At 40.0% G+C, this 22,229-nt stretch overlaps 1 protein-coding gene across 1 annotated transcript in view; it reads right to left on the bottom strand.

Moving 5' to 3' along the window:
- The window catches only part of UBE2O (ubiquitin conjugating enzyme E2 O), an 85,821-nt gene that overhangs the window by 11,670 nt on the left and 51,922 nt on the right, over nt 1-22,229 (bottom strand). The window contains exons 9-15 of the mRNA XM_089682657.1: nt 16,636-17,090; nt 13,186-13,340; nt 12,980-13,092; nt 11,457-11,585; nt 9,667-9,756; nt 2,695-3,376; nt 800-936 (exon numbers count right to left, since the gene is read on the bottom strand). Coding sequence (XP_089538783.1) covers nt 800-936; nt 2,695-3,376; nt 9,667-9,756; nt 11,457-11,585; nt 12,980-13,092; nt 13,186-13,340; nt 16,636-17,090 — 1,761 coding nt within the window. The remainder of the gene's footprint in view (nt 1-799; nt 937-2,694; nt 3,377-9,666; nt 9,757-11,456; nt 11,586-12,979; nt 13,093-13,185; nt 13,341-16,635; nt 17,091-22,229) is intronic.

Genomic DNA, 22,229 nt, shown 5'->3' on the forward strand with positions numbered 1-22,229 from the left:
CATTTTGTCAATACAATATTTGCCCGGAAACACTTGAGTGACCAAGATCACGCATGCTCAGAAATGAAAGAATACAATACAATACATTACAGCACTTCTGAATTTGCATTTGTCTTAAGAGAATATGGTAACCTCTTCATTTTCGATTTGACACTAGCATGCAACCCCCGACCCCAAAAAAACAAAAACGTACGATCATTCATCTGATATTCTCATCGTGTGTACTAGGCATTAGTATTTCCAGGCATGGAGGCCTGCATGACATTTCCAAAATGCAGTGCTTGAAGTCTGAATTGCCAGGCCAAATGGTGTCACATGGTAGGGGAGGGCTCTGAGTGTTCAGTTGGAATAACGATTTTGCGGGGCCGGCTACAGCAGGCAAACTAGTAGATAGGGGAGCCAATGGAAAGCAAGTACAGTATGTTTTTCTTACCACACCTGCTTTAAAGCAAACCAGTTACTTTTTTTTTTTTTTTAAACTCCAGACTAAATGTTTTTGTTTTAGTTTTTAATACATAGGGGAAGAGTAAATAATTTTCACTTTACGGTCTGTAAGTTCATTTGGGAGATTTCAACTCGTTTCCCTTTGATAGTGTGATAAATAATGACAGCATGGTTGCTTCAGGAACAGGAAGATTAAGACAGTAAAAATACTCCGATAGAGGTTCTAACCCTCACCCATTTTACTTTATTAAGAAAAAAGAAAAAAAAAGAGGAAGTGAGAGGAAAGGTCACCAATGGGTAGCAGGAACAGGTCAAGAAGAAAGAGTACTGGAATACTGGAAACTCAAGGACTTACCATTCTGTCTTCAAACGTTTTCACCATGATACCATCAGGGAGGGATGTGGCGAGCAGAGCCATCTCCTTACGGACAGTGCTAAAGAACTTCTTAGCTTCAGGCGCCTGGAACTCTAGTTTTTTAAAACTATGGCTCTCTGGGGAAAGAAGACAGACATAAGTCGGGCACTAAGACTTCCATACACGATTTAACACTGGTGCTCTTCATTTCACAGATACTAAATTCAATTTCAAAACATTCCAGATAAACATGAACCATAAACAATGTCAGCAAATCGAGTGACTTAGGGTTTCAGTAGGGTGGACATAATACCCTAAGGAACTGCTAGAATGGAGATTCAAGATTATAGATGTATTATGCCAGGATTCTCACTCTGAATAATAGTTCAAGTTCCAGGTCAGGGTATAGCTGCTGAAGAACAAGAATTTGTGCAAATTTATACAACAAAACCTACATTAAAGTACCTTTCACTCCCAAGTAACTGTAGAGTTCAATCTCTGTCTTCACAGGACTCGGGACTGAGATTGAGCTCTGCAGTCAGTTTTGCAGAAGTTTTTTTATTCTGGGTCACAATCCTGTGCTATGTCCTTTTGCCTCTTTCGCTCAGCTGACCAAGTCAACAGCGCTTATGGTTATTAGACGGTATCTTCCCGGAAAATGTATATGCCGTCATCACTTTTGATACTGTACCTCGCGACATGGCAAATAAATTGGCAACTTCAGTCACAGAGGCACCAGAAATTTGCCCTCTGTGAAGCTCAGTAAGCTCTAAAATGACTTTGCATTCCTAGCAGCTCCTGCAGTGAATGATGAAAGTGAGGCTTCCCACCTGTTAGCTAGGTGTCTCATCACACAGCGGAAGTAAAACAGTGTTACATCACTTCTGATTTCAATGCAAAACGTGGTCACTTTCACACCTGCATTTGTCTAACACGTATGCATATACATGTGTGTATACACACACACACACACACACACACACATATATCCTCAGGTAGGATTAACTGGGAGTCAGACATGAAGCTACATGAAAGGGGGAGGGGGTTACACATATTTTATATTAAAGTAGTATTAAGGCTGAGACTTTTTTTTTGCATGGATATAATCAATTTATATCCAAGCACAATACTGGCAAATGTTTCCTTTAAATGTAATTGTAATGCCTTATATTACCTTCAGTCTATCAGCAGCCTCCAGCTTCTCTGGGTTCAGATGCTGATCTTCCCTGCACAGAGCCTTTAAAGTGACTTTAAACATTGGATTTTGTATTTATTTATTTATTTTTTTTAAACGGTTTCCCTACCGGCAATAGTATATATACATCTGGCAGGGAAGAGGTAATACCGGGATCATGGTTGAGGCTACAACCATGACACCGGTATCATTTTTTTCAGCCGTTGGATTACTTTTACTGGAGTCAGAGTACATATCTGCGATGTGTGCATATTTATCCATGTTTATCCCTTTAAAGACCCCATAAATGCAGAAATCATTGCTTTGACAAAAATGCAGAAATCATTGCTTTGTGGGCTGACAGGTGTCAGCGCAGACCAATTGCTTTTTTTTCTAAAACTACAGTAGTCATACCAATGTCCTCATCTCCACAACAGAAAAACTAATCATTCTGTAGTCTAAGATGAGCATTATGAGGTCCAATTACTCTCCTAAACATATTTTAGGAAAGCTTGGAGTTTACTGGACTAATCAACAGGTATTTTTTTTTTTTTTTTAGCAATTACTGAACAGATAAAACACTTTTATTTGCAAGGGGGATGCTAAGAAAGTTCATTGTTAGGGTTTACATGTCCTTTAACAAATAACATAAAATAGGATCACAATGTGGTCATCAGTCCAAGATAGGCATGAAACACCCAGCAACAAAACAGGCCCTTACCTGGTGCAGTCTCCAGCACAGAGAAAACCTCTCCTTTAGCACTAGTGAATATGACACCAGGTTTGCCACCACACTGCTGGCACAGTACAGGGGTGTCACTTGGCCATTCAGAACGGACTGGCGTCTGTGCTTCCTTGTCCTCTTTCTCAGCATCTGGAGCAGATTCCATCTTTTCTTCCTCTGCAATGGCCACATTATCAAGTGTCTTCTTAAGAGTCTCCTGCAGTTTCTTGATATCATCTAGGAATTTCTTTTCTCTAGTGAATTTTTCTGGCTCAGCAATGGGTGATGTTGGAGAACCAGTCAAAAGCTGCTCTACAGTCATGTTTTTCAGGCTCTCAAGAATCTTAATAGCCTCCTTAAATTCTTTAAAGCTCTTGACAATCCCTTCTTTCTCATTCGCTTTGGCCACAAGACCTGGAACCCCCAATGCAGCTGCAGAAGAACCCGGCTCTGGCTCTTCTACTTCGGCTTGTGTTGTGGGCTCTGATGCAACAGTTTGGTTTTGGGGTTGCTCCATGGCCTCTGCCCCAAGGCGTGAGTTTTCATCTTCTGTTAGGCCATTGTCCGTCTCCCAGCTGTCACTGTCATCTTCCCATTCATCGGAGGAGGCACCACTGGAGCTGCTGCCTACAGAGTCATAGAGGGATTCTTCAATCTCTGACTCCACATTGTACAATTGCTGAGGAGGAACATTAATGGTGGTAAGAAGGGAATTTGCAATATATTGTACAAGTTAAAGTATATCTACAGCCAACCTTTTTCAGCTTTAGATTTAAAGGAAAGGAGAGAATCCCTGCCAGGCTTAGATTCAAGGAAAGGATATAATATCTGTCAGGCTTTTAATGCGGTCTGCATCCCTGATAAGATTCGCTATTTGTGCTGGTGGCCATGTCTTCAGGACAGAAAAAAATGGGAAATCACAAATATAGTAGTCACCAGAACAGGAAATAAGGTCAAATGTTCTAATCTGAACATCTGTCCCAATGACAACTAAGAGGCGATTTCCTCTTACTTTAGATAGGATGGCTGCTCATTTTCTGTTGAATCTTTGGGTCTAGCAGGGAAAATTTCTTTTCACTTCCTATCACTGACAGCAAAAAGATAGAGTACAGAAGGGTTACAAAACCTGTCAGGTTTTATTTATTTATGTCTAAGGCTCCATGCACACAGGCTTAAATAAAACACTGCTCCTAGAGAAGCTTGGAGTTTAGTGTTTTGCCTGTAGAAGCAACTGTTATCCTATGTGTCCATGCACATTAGGTAGTCTGGAGACTTTTTTTTTAAGCTCATCTTTTACAGGCAGAAAAAAAAATCCCTTACATTTTGCGTTTTTGAAAGCTTTTTTTCTGGCAGAAAAAAAAATGCTGAATCCTTCTAAACGTCAGTACAAAAACCGCCTAAAATTGGCATTTCTTTCTGCCAAGAGCACTGGCATTTTTTTAAGCCAGTGTGCCTGGAGCCTAACAACTTTAGATACAAAACAAAGATAACAACACTTTTAAAACAAGTTAACCTTTCAATATACCCAGCGACAACAAGCAACTTTGCAAATATGATCTCTTGCCTTTATGTTTTCTTTTCCTTTGCTTTTGTCTTCAGAGGCCCAAGCCATTTTTAATATTACTTTGTTTACATTCAGCCTCCATTAAAGTGGTTGTAAAGGCTGAAGGTTTTTTACCTTCATGCATTCTATGCATGAAGGTAAAAAACCTGTGTACAGTATCTCCCCCAGCCCCCCCTAACACTCACCTAAGTCCCCTCTCGATGTGCACTTGGGTCTCGGCTGTTCCGGTACTCCCTCGTCTCTGGCTGGGAAAGACATTGGCTCCCACTGCTATCAATCACAGCAAGTGAGCCAATGAGAAGAGAGAGGGCTGGCCGAGGCTGTGTGTGTGGATACACGGAGCAGTGGGTGCCCCATAGCAAGCTGCTTCCTGTGGGGGCACCTGACTGGAAGGAGGAGGAGCAAGGCGTGCCTGAGGGAACCTGAGAAGAGGAGGATCTGGGCTGCTCTGTGCAAAACCACTACACAGAGCAGGTAAGTATAAATATTTGGTATTAAAAAAAAAAAAAAAACCATAATAAAATGTGTGTGTGTGTGTATATATATATATATATATATATATATATATATATATATAAAAATAATTCTTACAGTCATGTACAGTAAAGTCACACAGTCATGTAAAAAAAGGTAAGTACACCCATACAATTGTTTACCTATTCAACATATTTGAACAACCAAACAATTGTAGCAATTGTAGTACACCCCTACAATTACCGTAATTTCAAATCCAAGAGAACAAGAAATCAAAGTTCTTCAGATTATAACCTCCTTGAAATATGAAGGCAAAAACCTATTTAGGCCTCTGATATCTAGGGTCTGGTGTTCTTTTTGTTGTTGACATGCATGGCATCTTCATGCCAAAATCAAGTTGCCTCAGAAAGAAAGTTGTGGATGCTTATGAGTCTGGCAAGGGATTTCAAAGGATTGCCAAATTTTTTTAAAATCCACTGTAGAATATCTTCTACTGTAAGGAAAATAATCTATAAGTGGTGTAGAATTGAAATAACTTCTAATATACCAAGGACTGACTGACCCAGCAAATTCAGCCCAAGAGCTGAATATACAGGCAAAGACTGGGCCTTCTGAAACAATGTGCTGTGGACTGGTGAATTAAGGAGTTGGCAAAGTTACACTAGACAAATTTGGTACAAACTACAAACAGTACTTCAGTAAAAGTACCTCATGCCAACTGTGAGGCGTAGTGGTGGAAGTATGGTTTAGGGTTGCTCTGCTGCTTCAGGGACTGGGCAACTTTAAGTCATCAAGTCAACTATGAATTCTGCATAACACAGTTTTAGGTTATTATTATATTATTATTATACAGGATTTATATAGCACCAACAGTTTGCTCAGCGCTTTACAATATATAGGTTTAATCTCAACTTTCAGACAGATGCCTCATATTCCACCAGATACTGGTCTTTTAACACAATAATGATGTAAAGCATACTAGAAAATCCAACAAGGATGGGTTCAAAAGAAAAAATAGAGGGTTATGGACTGCAGGCCAGGTCAAAGCCCTAATTTAAATTGAAATGTGTGGGGGTGGAGGGGTTTGAAATTGGCAATTCATACAAAGAAAGCTGCAAGCATCTTAAAACTGTAGAAATGTTGCAGGAAGGAGTGGTAAAAGAAAAAAAAAAATATATCAAAAACACAGTAAGTCATTTTGGCTAAGGAAGCAATATCAGCTTCTAAGGCCAAGGGTGTACTAACTTTTGTCCCAAAACACCGCTGCATCTATTGATAGTTCCTTCAGATTTTTTTTTCAAGTATATCGCCTTTATCTGTAGGCATAGTTTAAATAAACATCTAATGTTGGCCTTTTCAAATATGCTGTAAAAGTCAACAGTTTCCATGGGTGTACCTACTTTTTTGCATAATAATAGGGGTTCAATATTTGAAGCTATTTTTTGTGCATTTTACTTTCTGCTAATCATTCAAAAACTTAATAGGAAGTGAAAGGGCTCCAACACGATTTAGTCATGTGTAGATGCATATTTATGATTGTTCTACCGATAAAGTTAAGAATTAATGTATGTGTGTTTGAAAGGCATCACTGGACATATTAACACTACAAAAAAAAAGTCAAATTGTCAAGACTTCAAAATAATTACCTTGGCAAATTTGGGTTTTAGATTTCAAAATTACCAAATTTAACTACTCCCCCTTCCTACTGTTTCTATTTTAACTGAATGTTCTTGATGGAAAGATTGTAAGTGGGGAGTCTCTGGGAAAGTACTTTTTCCTATTTATGTCTTGGATTGAACATGTAACGCCAGTGCCTTTTTTCGCAACACGCAATCTAGTTAAAAGAAGTAGAGCTCCCCCCCCCCATTTATACTTACGTAGGTGGATGCAGCATTTTTTCGATTCTGCATCTGTCTTCCGTCTGCTCTAAGGGTGAGAACTCAGCGATCACATGACCGGTGAGCAGAGAGCGGTGGCTGGCAATCACCGTTGTCTGCTCTGCCCTCCCCCACCGTGCACTGGATCGCTGGGCTGTGGAGAGGAAGGGAGCGGCTGGCTCAGGCTCTCAGTGCTTTGCTGAGAGCCAGAGCCAGGTGCCACCCCAGACTCTGGCATGGATCCAGACTTTGAAGTCGGGATCTTTCCCCAGCCTGGACCAGCTAAGTGACTTCAGCCCACAGCTGAAAACGGTTCACAGTGCAAAACGAACTGCACTCCTGTGATCCACAGGAGAAGTACACCCAAAAGAGCTTTGAATGTAATATTCCTTTAATTTAAATTGCGTTTAATGACTTTTTTTTGGGGGGAAATGATTCATACACCTCTGCCACATTGCACAGCCAAGTGACACCATTATTTCCTAGTTCGGTTTTGCAGCTTATAGTATAACCTACTTTACTCCAACCAGTTCACCGGATAAATAAATAAGTATGGATTACCTCCATCCAATCCATCCAGGAAAATTTACAGGAATTTGTATAGATGAGCAAGGGTCATCTTCTTAGCTATATAGTGTGTCAGATGTATGTATCCCAAAACTGACTGCCGTTTCATTAATTCTCAGTAATGGTATTTCCATGAAAGCCCCCTGCCACCTATTAAGGATAGGAACAGCCAGAAGATTATCCCCACCCCGTAGCCTCATTAACACAGATGACTTGACGTAAAAGCTTCTGGAGGGCAGGAAAATGGGTCTGCCTCAAATTAGCAATGGAAATAACACTGGCTGAAATTATAACCCTTGATGGAAAAAAACATGCAGGAATATTAATTTAGAGAAGGACTGCCACAGAGACAATCTTATAATGGAAAGATAATTCTTGGTCAGTGGTGCTTAGTGTAGCTGTGGACATCATTACAGGTAGCCATTTCAGCAGATCTGTTCCACAGTGACGGAGGACTGCTCTGCTCAGGAGATTATGATCCTGTTAGAAAGTTCTAAAAACCTAATGGAGGACTTTTATGTCTATATTCAAAAAAATCCAAGCTGCAGTTAAGATAGTAGATGTTTAATTCCTTATGGGCCCTATATATTGGACTGAAAAAAAATAATCTTTTCTTCAATTTTGTGGGTCACATGTCGTCTGAAATGCTGCAAACTTTCTATCTTATGTTTGGGATTTGGAAAAAAAGATAGGGGAGACATCTTGTTCACTATGAAACGGAGACAGCTTTGTGAAGAAAAAAAAAAAAAAAAAGTAAACATTGCATCCTGAATATTACCATATCTTCCAGAATGAAGATATTTGTAGGGTTTGATTAAACATATATTCTTTCATTCATTCTAGATGTTGGGAATATGGAATTCATCATCATAGTAACACATGCAGTTTCAGAAGACCATAACAACTTGACTCTGGTCTACTGATCATTTCATTTATTAAAGCAGTGCACCAAATAAAAGTGTAATGCCTTCGGTCACAAAACTATTTAAACTACAAGAATTATTTTGAATTGTCAAGTAAACAGACCCACGCTGATGCAGTTATATTTGGTCTTGGCATCGAGGGCTTTAAATGACCTCTAATCACAAAGGAGTTAAGCCATACAGATATTCAGCCGTTCTTTACCAATCATATATGTTTTTTAATCAATTAAGCCAAATAGATTCTGCTGGTGCATCAGATAAGCTTTACCCCACAGCCATTAAAATGCAGGAATTGATTGACTCTAAAAATTTTATTCCCAGGTGGGACTCTTAAGTGATTTTCATCTTCTCTTAGCCGTATAGCTAAAATTCTTGCTCTTTTAAGGTACCCTTCTATTTTTCTTTTTTAATACTATAGAAAAATGAACAGGGGGGGGGGCTAGAAAAAAACCCCCAAAAACCAAAACCTTTTTCTGTTTGAGATTTGGAAAATATATTAAGCATTTTGGAACTATAGTCATGATATAGAACAGTCAGCACAGGCTGCTAGCTTTCTGGTTGTACAAACTCCATCAAGTGTACAGATGAGATCTCAAGCGTCTGATACAGACATACATATGATGGCTGGACTAAAGACATTCAGGAAGAGTAAATTGCCTTTGCCGATCTGCCTCCTCTCCCTAAACATAAGAAGGTTAAAGTGTACCTGTGGTTAGGCTGTAGATATTTAAGTGTTTACATGTTTTTAAGAAGCTACAAATATGTTCTGAAATAAGCCTTCCTGACCTCTATATCTACATGCACTGTACAGCAATTAATCCTCAAAATTCAAAAAAACGTGCTGAGCTCAGCTCATCCTGTTCCCTCTTCTAGCAGCTCCACAGCTTTCTAATCTAATGTAAAACACAGCAGCTGCTGTAGGATGGGGGAAGCACCGCTTCTAGTGTGAAATTTTAGAACAAATTACTAAACAGTGCCTGTAGCTATGGAAGCCAGTGTGGGCTTCCATAGCTGTCCTTGGTAGTTTACCAATGGCAGCTAGGAAGCAAGATATTCTTCGGTGGAGCTTACGGGAAGTGATAAGGACATTGCATTTCTGAATATGTCCTTAGCTTGTAAAAAAGAAAAAAAAATTAAAATGAATGCGGCCACCACATCTAAGGCTAGTAAGCATCAATTTATTTATTTTCTGTTCTTGGGTTTAGTTATCCTTTATGTCTACCAAACACAATCCTGTCGACACCAGCTGCCTCTACAATAATCGACTGAACAAAAGAAAAAAAAAAAAACAAAAATCAGAGAAGCTGGTGGAAAATTGTCAGCCAAACAGCACTCAAATAAGTGCAGTTACTGTTCAAGTATTCAGACAGCTGAGGATGCCAAATGTGCAAATGCGATAGCTGGCAGAGAAGATTCCTCCATCCAAGCCATTTAGCCTGGATTGAGAAACCTATGTGTGTATGGATAGCTTAAATTTAAAACTTCCTTTTTTAGAATACATAAACTGCAACTGGACAGGGAAATCCTTGCATAAAGATTAAGCAGTAACATTCAACATGCTTACCGTTGGAAGAAGAATGGACCTAGAGTTGTTAGCCCAAATAACTTCTATCTTGCTCTCGGTGTTTACACGAGCCACTTGTCCCACTGAGGGCTAGAAGTCAGCGGCAACAGAGAGAATAAACATTACATAGAATATTGGAACGGTGTCATTTATTTTAAACTTTGGTAACATATGCAAGTTTTTAAAAACTGTTTTAGCTTTGGATAGAGTAGGAAAGTTCAGTTTACTTTGTGTGTCCTATTAAGAAAATTTCTCTTCACTTTCTGTCCCAGGAGATGGAGCAAGTAAGGGAAATTCCCACATGAATTATAAAATGTTTTGGCTATACAAACAGTTCAAAAATAAAAACCTGGATAATGCCACTGCATGCATAACCATCTATGAGACAGAGCCAAATCCACTTGCTCAATTTTATCTTATTGCAGTATGTATGAATCAACTACAGAGACAGTAGTCACTCACGTATCCCTGAAACTGCTTTAAGGTCCTGTTCCTCTCTCCCTACAGCTCCCTTTCTGGCAACCTCGGAGTCTCATCACTTCCCTATACTGTTTACATACAAAGTTAGTGAAGCTGCATACTGCTGATCATATTGCATATAAAAAAAAAACAAAAAGAAAACTTTTTTTGGTTTGCAGTGACAGACACACACCACCTATGTTCTCACTTTTCTATGCAAGGGATCAGCGGTGTGCAACTTCACCACTTTTCATTAAAAAATCCACAGAGACAATAGTGTTTTCTGGTGGCAGCAAGCCTTCAAGCTGTGTGCAGAAATGTCAGTAGATATGGATACCCAAATCTGAAAGAAGTATTGTCCTTCTGGTACACCCTACTTCCACCAAAGGGGAAAGATATTCCTTATTTGTAAAGAGGTCTTTAAGATTAGAAAACGTATTTAATCTGCTGCAGTGGTACTTCAGCCATGGTCTTCTCTCAGGCTTTAATTGCCGTCTTTATCTCCATAGGAGGAAGTCCCCTTGTGTTCTTGAAGGACTCCCTACTTTATCATAAAAATCAGAACTTACAGAGAGGGGCAGCTAGACAGCCGAAAACTACACCTGCTCCATCTCTTCAGCCAACCTCTGTGCCCTGGGAATGCTTTGGCATTCACTAAATATTTACACGCAGAACAATGAAGAATGTACATATGAAAAAATTATCTATACATACATGTTAAGGCAGTTTCAAGAGAGCTACTATGTCTCAATAAGACTAGGCTGCCTGAACAGTAAAGTAAGCGACTGTCTTTGAGAAGCAGTCATCTATTTGTATTTCTTCACGAACAGAACCATGTTCATAATACACTAGATGAGGAAGCTGGCTACAAAAGCTTTATTATTTCACAAAGCAAACACCGTTCAACATTAAAAGGTTCTGAAAAAAAGGACTATAAACCACTTCTTAAGTTGTGTCATATCGTTTTTTTGAGCACACTTTATGTCGTTTCTATTCGTTCACAATACACCAACTTGCGTGACAGATTAAAAGGGCTGGCTATGCTCTACGCTTCTCATTCAAAATACTTAACACAGCAGTAAGTAAAACAGGAGTTTCAGAGATTCATTACAGCAAGCAATATATAGCATACATTTTGTACACTTCTAAAACACTGCAACTGCTAAAGTCAGACAATCCAGTTTGTTAAATCTTTATATAATTCTTGCTAGAATCTAAAGCTTGTCAAATATACATATGGACTGAACTGCAGCTAACCACCTCCCTGTATAAAGTCAATGATAACATGTAGCAATAAGCTGCTACCTGCTTCACCCGAATGGACTGGTTACCTGGGTACCATCTGGAAGAACATCAATCTCTGTGCCACCAAGACGTATGACAACATCTGTAGTTCGAAAACGGAAATCTGGATGATCAGCTATGTCATATACGCTGACATCCTCTTCTTCTCCCACAACCTGTAAGGCCAATGGGTCATCGTTATTACTGCTAAGATTCAGGCAAGCCTCAGTCTAAATTAATTTATATACAATTACATAAACGGTTTATATCTGCACTGTGCAAAGAAATAGAGCCCCAATGGGTCCACAGTGCTCTCCAAAGGGTAAAAGCTACTGAATGCAGCTCTCATTTCTCTGCCTGCATTCACAGAACAGCAATTGGCTCCTGCTGCTGTCAATCAAACCCATAACCTGACTCAGGATTGAGCCTGCACAAGAGCTCCCCTAGCAAGCAAAGTGGGGGGGGGGTTGCTGGCAGGGGACTCCAGAAGAGGAGGTTTGGGGCCCCTCTGTGCAATTCCACTGCACAGAGCAGGTATAGCATGATGCACTTGATGGTTTGAGGGATTGTCTCTTTCTCCTTTTCTGTGCTGGTGCCCCCCTTCTGCACCTTCAAGGGCAATGGATACCAGTTTATACTTGGTGATGAATCAACCTTCCATTGCACACTGCACTATATTATATAGTTTGTATTGACATGCTTTTTTGACTACTGTAGAGCAAGCTCATCTCTTGGCTCTTGGTGAAGTGGACTGTTCAGAGTCTAGAAAACATATTGAGCTGTCATTCTCTATCACAACCACTACAGGAACGTACAAAGTTGTTGTAAGGGGGCTGCTTTCCCCTATGTCTCAATACATTTAATGTATTCCAGTGAAACAGGTGATATGAAAAAAAAAAATAATAATAATAATACATACATTATACAATTTTATTATTCAATTTCCTTTAAATTTACCTTCAACTAGTGCAAAGGCCTGCCTGATTGATACAATATGAAAGTGTTTAGGCATGACCTCATATTATATGGTAAATCTAAAAGGAAATTGTACAAGAAAAATTGTATAATGTATGGCCAGCATTACTGCTAGTTTTCTGTACCCAATTAAGTTTTGGTATAGAATACAAGAAAAACTCAGAAGAGCAAGAGAAATCCCATGTGATGACCATAGCTGTTGTACAGATCTGGTAGTTTAAATTAAAGACTACTGCCCATAACCTTCACAGAACTCCCCAGACACTCCTCCTTCCCTGGTAGCCACGATAAAATTGGCTGGTATCAGAATAAAGAGTGGCAACATCATCCTTTATGTCTTATGACAGTACTTGTACATAATGATAGGTTGCTAAGCCCAGCTGTAGTACAGAGTAGGTTGTTGTACCCATAACCAAAAGCACCTAATATTTTGCAATGCCATCCATAAAAATGAGAGCAAAGAAAGAAATATTTAGGTGAGTATAAGGCGTTTGGGGGGTTGGGTTTTAAACAGACCCTACCACTTCACTCACAAAACCAAAAAGAACAGGTGGTGATTATAACCACTCAAACTACACTGACCACGCTCACTCACCTCAACATCATCTCCTTCAGAATTCAGCTTGATCCACTTCACCACACACGTACGCCCTGTATGGTCTCCAGACTGGACTATACCATATACACTGGCATCATGCACAGTGTGGGCTATTTGATAATAAAAAATAAAGCAAAAATGAATAAGTAAAACAGTGTGATAGGAGTATTTCTTGAAAGAATTGTATTTGTGTATTCACTAACCTCTTTTATCCACCACAAAATCGCCTGGACAAAACTCATTATTATCCAAATGCTGGATGGGAAGCAGTTCGTTAGACCTAATGTTCATTTCTAAAGTGCCATCTTGCCACATAACATCTGCAGTAGTCACTGTAGTGATCACTTCAACTGCCACCCTAAAAAAGAATGAGAAATATAAAACATTAGTCATACAGATATTACTGTTTTCCTCTTCTGTACCAAAGACTAATAAGGTAACTAGGCTGATAATATGTTATTGGTAGTGCTGATCTTGAAATGGGGACATAAAATCTCAATAGACCATTCTTCCAGCTTGGAACATGCATCTGTGGCCCATTTACCTACAATGCGTGCCTCTATTGGTCGGGCAAGCATAGATCTTAGGTGTGGTAGAGATCAGGGTCAAAAAAGGAAACTGTCACTGCCTAATGTCTACTGGGGAGCTGAAGAAGATGCGATTAATTACATACAAGCTCATCTAGGTGTCTGTGTTTTAAGGTTCCTGGAGCACTTATTCAGGTGACAAGCTTTCTTTCTAACAAAGCATCTTTATTTTCCCATGCAGGACATGATTTTCACAGATACATACTTACCTTTCTTTCACTACCCTGCCGCTCCATTCAGCCACCAGAAATAAAAGGAAAGCCCTCTGTAATCGAGTCATAACTCGCACAGCACTATATGGACTCTCCCATAGCAGAGTCACATTCCTCCAAACCAAGACATACTGGGCATTTTCTATGGCTCCTAGATCTGAATGTAATGGGTGGAAAGTGAAGGAAAGGTAAGTAAATTGTGCTGGGGTTGGTCCTGATGGGGAAAAAACACAGGTTTTACTTTAAATTTAAAACTCAGATAAAGGACCTCCCTGCGCTCATGGAGTGGATAAGACATATGGGTGTGTGACCCATAGACTTGAGCATTATATATACAGTCATGGTCAAAAATATTGGCACCCCTGAATTTCTGACAGATAATGCACCACTTCACCCACAAAAAATGGTGCAATTACAAATGTTTAGGCATTCTCATGTTTATTTCTTTTGTTTATATATGATACAAAAAAGTGGAGAAACAAAAAGTCAAATCTGACACATTCCACCCAAAACCCCAAAAATGGACTAGACAAAATTATTGACACCTTTTCAAAATTATAAAAAATAATTGCATTCCAAGTTTGTGATGCTCCTGTGATTTGTAATGAAACTCACCAGTATCAATTAACAGGTGCTGACAATATAGAAATCATACCGGCAACCAGTTAAAATGGTGAAAAATTGACTCAAAATTACAGCTTTTTGGTAAAGCCCATCATTCTACTGTTTTCAGAAAAAGAAATAAGGCCTTTAAAAAAAAAAAAAAAAAAAAAAAAAAGAATATAGTCCCTACAGTCAAATATGGTGGAGGTTCACTGATGTTTGTAGGTTGCTTTGTTGTTTCAGGCACTGGATGTCTTGACTGTGTACATGGCATTATGAAATCTGAAGATGAACAAAGAATTCTGGGGTTCAATGTATGGTCCAGTGTCAGAAAGTTGGGTCTCCATCAGAGGTCATGGATCTTACAGCAGGACAGTAAATCAAAGCACACGTCAAAAAGCACCCAGATGTGGTTTCACAGAAAGCACTGGAGAGTACTGAACTGGTCAGCAATGAGTCCAGATCTCAATCCCATAGAGCGCCTGTGGACAGATCTCAAAACTGCAGTTGGGAAAAGAAGCCCTTCCAATCTGAGAGACCTGGAGCAGTTGGCAAAAGAAGAGTGGTCCAAAATTCCAATGGAGAGGTGGAAGAAACTCATTGATGGTTACAAGAAGTGATTGATTCAAGTTATTTTTTTTTTTAGGGGTGTGCTACCAAATATTAAAATTGAGGGTGCCAATAATTTTGTCCAGTCACTTTTTGGGGTTTGCATGGAATGTATCAGATTTGGCTTTTTGTTTCTCCACTTTGTGTCATACCAATACAAGCAAAAGAAATAAAATGAGACACTTTTCTGGACAAAGTGGTGCATTATCTAACAGAAATGCAGGGGTGCCAAAATTTTTGACCGTAACTGTACCAAAATAGGGTCTACCCTGATAAATTCGAGAAAATTGGGCGAATTTGTTGGACACACCAAGTTTGAGTCCGCTGGATCTGGTGATAGGCAGGATTGTAAATTTAAGTGGTAACGGTGGCCATTGTATGTACTGGCCTACTGTTTATACCCTGTCTTAATGACAATGAATATCCTGTAGATATTTTGACTGACACTGTCCAACTACTCTGGAATTCTTTAACCCTTTGAGGACCGTAAGATTTTGGAACGCCAAAAGATTAAATTTTTTTGTTTTTAAAGTTCGTACACTTCAGTTGCTGTAACTAAGCCATTTCATGAAACAATTGGCAAAAAGCTAGATCCATTTGTTGTTTGTTGATAAGAACTAATATTTTGACTCAAAAAAAAAAAAAAAAAAAAAGTTTTAAGTTCTTAATCAGATGATCCACGCAATTAAAAACATGGGACAAATACGTCCCTTGGTCCTCAAAGGGTTAATTGTCTAATAAAGCTTTCTATTATTATAAAAAATACAGATAAAGGAAAACCATAAATACTCAATTTAAATTGGAACTCCAGGAGTTACAGCCCTTTTACAATATTCTGGCTTATAAGGGGTTTAGTCCAACAAGATGTATGCCACCATGCGATCTTATCACTGTTATATACAATTTGCATGCTGGGATTATAGCGATAGCTGTACTCCCAGCCCTTAGTAAAAATGCAGACAGCAGTGATGCTGTTTTCTCAGCAGCATCCGCTTTACCTGCCTCTCCCCTCTGTTGTCCATTCACAGAAGGCTTTGGAAATAATTTACTAAAACTGGAGAGTGCAAAATCTGGTGTAGTTCTGCATAGAAACCAATCAGTTTCCAGGTTTTATTGTCAAAGCTTAACTGAAAAAGCTGACGTTAGAAACAGATTGACTACCATGCAGATTGGCTACCAGGCACAGCTGCACCAGAGGTTTTAGTAAATCAACCCCTTTGTATTTTGTAAATGGGTTGACATTATACATAGCAGTTCATGACTGGGCATAAGGAAATGAGGGGAGGGCAGAGAGGCTGCACATGAGACTGCAGCTGTAGAATCTATAAAGAGATAAGTGGCATACACCTCGCTGGTCTTAAAATGTTTTTAAAGTTAAAATAATAAACATGTTATACTTGCCTGCTCTGTGCAATGGTACTGCACAGAGTGGTCCCTTACCTCCACTTCTGGGGGCCCCTACCGGCGCCCTCTCCACCTCCTTCCCCGAGTGTGCCCCCATAGCAAGCTGTGTGTTATGGGGGTACACATGTGGCTGCGCTCCTGAGCCGTGCTGTGTCCTCTCTTCATAACCCCCACTCCCCCCCCCCCCCATCATACTGGAAGACCAGCCCAAAGCTTTGGGGTTCCCCCACTTACAAACCTGTCCCCTGGCTTAAACTCTCTGTAGACCTTGCTCTTTTTCTTCTTTTTGTGCTTCCTCTTTAAGTTTCGTATGGACAGAGGAATGCTCTTCTTACGGCTGGCCCCACTGCCACTTTTTGAGGAGGTGGTCGAGCTGGCAGAAGACGTCACAGAGCTTGTGTCATCTGTGTCTTCAGCAGCCTCGTCGTCTGCATCCTGTTCACTGGCCTGAAGTGGGAAGTCCTGGAACATCTCCTGGATGTTGCCCAGCAGCTGGTCCTGTGCAGAACACTCTTCAAGGGCTGGAGCTTTTGACAATTCTTTTCCATTGGTAGCCTCGTTCTGTTTACTGCCTTTCTCAGTCACTTCAGATGCTAGAGTAGAGTGTCTCTTGAATAGCTCTGCTGGGTTTAAGGACTCTTGTGTACATGCGATTATTTTTACTATTTGCTTTTCCCGAAACTTGTCTCCTTGCTGAAAAGAAAACCAAAGGCATGACTCTTAAAGCCAAACGATCAGCAATATATAAATCCTCAAAGCCAAAGCTATCTATTTACTTTTGTATAGCGTGGGGAGGAATTACAACCATATCAGGCTTTTACTGAAGCCTGGAGCTCCGTTAAAAACTTGTCCCCTGATCTGGAAGAGAGGGCAAACTCTCTATCAAACAGGAAGTGAGGGAAAACCTGTCACAGAGAACCAGACAATATAAAAAGCTGACAGAGGTTCCAGCATGCCCCTAGTGAATGTAAAAAAAAAGGCTATCCCCAGGAGAGCGTGTAAAAAAATCTCTCCAACGGAGCTCAGCACAGCTGCACAGAAGTTAAACTTGTTCTAATTCTTCTGCACTTTATCGAAAATTAAAAGAAAAAAAAAAACCCAGAAGGCTATAAAGTGCACATAGGATAACAGTGCTTTTACAAACACATTGGTTGTTTAAATATCTTGAGGCAGCAAGTAATGTTACAAATCATTTCTTACCTTAGCATTTTCATTTCCTTTGCTTTGAGAGCTACCATCACAGGCCCAGGCCAATGAATGCATTGCTTTGTTTATAGTCAGCATATACTACAGCTGCACTGTAACTGTCAGTTTAGGTGTGAAGGCGGCATCTGCTTCTTTTACCAATATGAATTAAAATCTAAAAACTATAGTTTTGGGGCAAATTTTATTTTAGTTGGTTTTTAAACCACTGTTTTATATCAGGTACTTTTTCATGTATATAAAATTTTGTTTTACAAATAGACATTTAAAACACGACAAAGGATTCCCAGAGAAATATGAGTTGGCTAAACAAAGCATGCTTTGCAGTTCATTTTAAATAAAGCTCAACTTTAGCTTAAAGCAGAGTTCCACTAACTCTGTAAAAAAATAGAAGTCAGCAGCTACAAAAACTGTAGCTGCTGATGTTTAAAAAACAGCCACTCACCTGTGCCACAATCCCGTGGTGCACCCGCCGCAGCTTGTTTCACCGGCCGTCCTGCATTCCAGGTGCTGGCATCTTCATTGTGGGCACCCGGCTATGACAGCTTGCGGCTTCACAGCCGGGTGCCCACCGCGCATGCGCGAGTAGCGCTGCGCTTCCTGAGTGGCCCGTCGTCTTCTGGGACCTGTCACGTGTCCCACAAGACTATGGGGAGGGTAGGAGGACCACTTCCGCTTCCGATCACTTAGGCGATTGCAGCAGAAGTGGGAGCGGGTACCTGGCAATTTCGGGTACCAGCTCCCCAAAAGTGCCAATCCTTAATGGGGAGCGGGGGACCAATTTTTAATGCGGAACTTCCCCTTTTGGCTGGAACTCCGCTTTAAGGAAAACCTGCCTTGCACTAGACTTCAGACTCACTGCTCTGTGTTCCAGTCCTCTTCTAAGTAGAATAATTGAGGTGCCACATCATTAGATGTTGACATTCTCTATAGCATTTAGAACCCACCCACTACTGGAGGAAAAATACACATTTAGTGACTGAGCTGAAGACCAATGGGGAACAATAAATATATATACAAAATAAAGGCAGCTGGAGCACTCAACCTGGAGTTGGGCCTAAATCCCTCTTATAAAAAGGGATGAGTCACTGTTCTGATGACTTATTAGAGTTCTGCAAACAACCAGCCACATTCAGCAGAGCCAATATAAAGGAATATGTGAAAACAGGACCACAGCTCCATCTGCTTGCTGGATAGAATACTGCATAATAATATAGGTATAGGATATGTATCGGACTGTAAAATAGTCAAAGATCTATTTTGTAATCTCTAGAAAAACAGATCACAAACTGTTGGAAACGTGTATCCCTTGTATATAGTTTATCCAGGCCCTTTTTATATCACCATCTGCTTACAGACGACCAGTAGTGGAAAGCTGCAATACAGAAATGATCATTTATGGCTCCTGGCAGCAAACAGGTATGTTGTTGAGATGCTTACTTGCTCTACTACAAATTGTATATAATAAAAGCAACGTCAACACTGGCCTGGGGCTGTGGCAGGAGCTCTGAATATATGATGAACAGATTATAAAATCTTAAACCCGTGAATGCGTTGTGTTTTTGCATGTATATGTTTTTCAGTCAAGTCGTTTTGTTACTATTATTATGTAATTCACTCAACTAGTGAGCAGCACTCTACTCATTTTAGCATATCCTTTTTTCCCTCCTTACCGCCGGTTTATGCTTAACCACTTCCCGACCGGCCGTTGCATATAAACGGCCGGACGGTGGCACTGCAGGGTCGGGTGGCCGTTTATAAACACCCTCCCCGCACCCTGCTTGTGCGCGCTCCCTGGGAACATGCAGCACCGCGATCCGGTGCCCGCTGTGTCCTCCGGACACAGTGAAACACCGATCGTCGGACGGGACCTCTGTACGAGGTCCCGATCATGTGATCACTGATTGGTCAATCAGTGATCACATGCAAAGTAGTAAGCAAGATGTCACTTGTGACATCATTGCTTACTACGTGTGAAATCTGTGAATGATCACAGAGGTCACATGGTACAAGGCTATTCACAACAGCCTTGTACCATGTGACAAGCTGTGACCAATCACAGCTCACTCAGTAATTCTCAATGAGTGCAAGAATGCAGCCAGAGAGAAAGAGAAATGATTGCTTTTACATCCTATATGGGTGTAAAAGCAATCAGTGTAAAAAAAAAAAAATCTTCATCACCCCCCACAAGTAGAACAGTGTCACCATGATGGCACTGTACTGCTAGGGTGACAGTATGTAAAAAATAAAAAAATAAAAAATAATATAAAAAAATAAAATAAAAATGTAAAAAAAAAGTTTAAAAATTATAATTTTTGGTTATAAACTAATTTGGATATTTTTTTTTTTTACTAAAAAGATAACGGAATAAATTTTGGCCAAGATTTATGATGAAATATTATTTATTTGCAAAATGTTATAAAAAAAACACTTTTTTTCAAAATTTTGGGACTTTTCCATTTACATAGCAAAAAAAATAAAAATCCCAGTGGTGAATAAATACCACCAAAATAAAGCTTTATCTGTCTCAAAAAAATGGTAAAAAATTAATTTGGGTACAGTGTTGCATGACCACGCAATTGTCATTTAAAGTGTGATAGCGCTGAAAGCTGAACATTGCCCTGGTCAGGAAGGGGGTAAAAGTGTCCGGTCTGGAAGTGGTTAAGGGATAACCACTTTTGTTGAAAAAAATACAGAAAAATATAGAAAAAAAAAATAGCACATATAATTGCTAAAGAACCCATATTGTAATTTAATATCCTTAAAAATTAACTTTCCTTTTCAATCTAAAGCTGCTGCAATATTAGCGACATGGCAACCTGGAGGCATTTTGTACACAGTCCAGATACAAGTCGAGTTTTAGGCATCCTCTGCAACAAAAATGTCATTTTTGATGAGATACTCCCTAAAGGGACGCAGACACTGCAACTTTTCTGATCAGAACCGTGAAAGTGCATCAGCTGTGTGCAATAAATTAGTCACTTGTGTTCAGAATCAGTCCTGCACAAGCAAGATCTTGTGCACAAAAAGCTATTCCATCAGATCAGAAACAGGTAGGAATCTGTAACAAAGTTTATCAAAATTTCTGCAATGTACTTCTACCACCTAGAAGTGAATGTTTTTTGTTTTGTTTTTGTTTTTTTAAGAGAGGAATTAGTACTTCTGTCAGGATTTTACTGCCATCCAGAGATCTGTTACAGAAGTTTCCCCATTACTTCCTGTCCTTGTGACAACTGATTCACCAGAAATAAAGCTTCATGCACACTGGGGCTCTTCTAAATGCTTTTCTAGCTGGCAGGAGAAAGGCAGCTTAAAAAAAAATGTGTCTAAGCGGCACTTTTTCAAACGAGTTTAGGCGTGTCAAGAGCTTGAGCATTTATTTTATTGGCCAGAATATTCATTTATTCAGGGCACTAAAATGAAAAAACACTCAAACGCTAAACACTCCTAGCTTTAACATGCAATTCAGACACCTTTACCTGCGTTTAGGCCTGTTAGTCATATTTTTCTGCCAAAATGCTCTTCTCTTGAATGCACAAATGATGTTTTTTTTCTGCCTCTAAACTCCTGTAAATTCTTATGTGTGCATGGACACACAGGTTAACATGGAGGGGCGTTTAGACGCAGAGAGAGAAAAAAAACAAAAAAAAGCTTAAACACCTGTAAAAGCAGTGTTTAGGAGTTCAAGTGTGCATGAGGTTGAGGTTAAAAAACAAGGAGTAGAGTATAGGGCAGCCAGAACCTCTGTCAGCTTTTAAATGTCCGTCTGTTGCAGATTTTCCCTTGCTTTCCGTTTGGTAGCATCATAATTACCAGAGAGGAAAGGAAAATGGGAAGTTCTAATTCTTCTCCACTCTATCTACTACGTCTCTTTAGAGTTATCTGAGAATTATTTGTCAAGCATTAAAAAGGAATGTGTGTGTATATATCTATTCATCGATATATATTTAAAAAGAAGGATTTACAACCATTTAAAACTAGGGATGCTCCGAAACTTCAGCGACTGAAACATGAGCCGAAAATAGCCCTATCGGCATTTTGCCGAAAGGAAAAAGTGAGCCGATACAGGTGCGGACAATGAGAGACCCAGCCCCGATGAGGGGCTGACTATTTGACATGGGGTTTTTAGGGGGCTGTGTGTACTGCGGATGGTGGAGGGGGGCGATGGAAGAGAAAGGCAAGAGAGGAGCAGTGTATACAGTGAGGGAGCAGTGTATACAGACAGGCTCCCTTACTTGCAGCCGCTAAATGTCACTGCCAGTTTTTAAATGCAATTGCCGGCTTTTTATTTCTTCACAATAGCTCCGAGAAGGAGCTGTCATTCGCCCCTCTGCTAAAATAAACAAAGGGGTGGGGTCACTCTGTGACTCTGCTCTTTTAGCGGTGGGACGAATGACAGCTCCTTTTTGGAGCTATAGTGAGGGGGGAAAAAAAATGCCGGTAATTGCATTTAAAAACTGGCAATGATATTTAGCTGAGGCAAATGAGAGCGCATGCATCTAAACACTGCTTCCTCACTGTATACACTGCTACTCTCCTGCCCCCTCCTTGCACACACTTACACCCCCCCAAAGAGGACCTGTCACTTATATGCCATCACTAGGGGACCATTGGTCCCCTATGTGATAG

This window comes from Staurois parvus, unplaced genomic scaffold (assembly GCF_062004578.1).
Source record: "Staurois parvus isolate SC_StPar_1 unplaced genomic scaffold, SC_StPar_1.0 ptg000293l, whole genome shotgun sequence".
Classification (NCBI taxonomy): Eukaryota; Metazoa; Chordata; class Amphibia; order Anura; family Ranidae; genus Staurois; species Staurois parvus.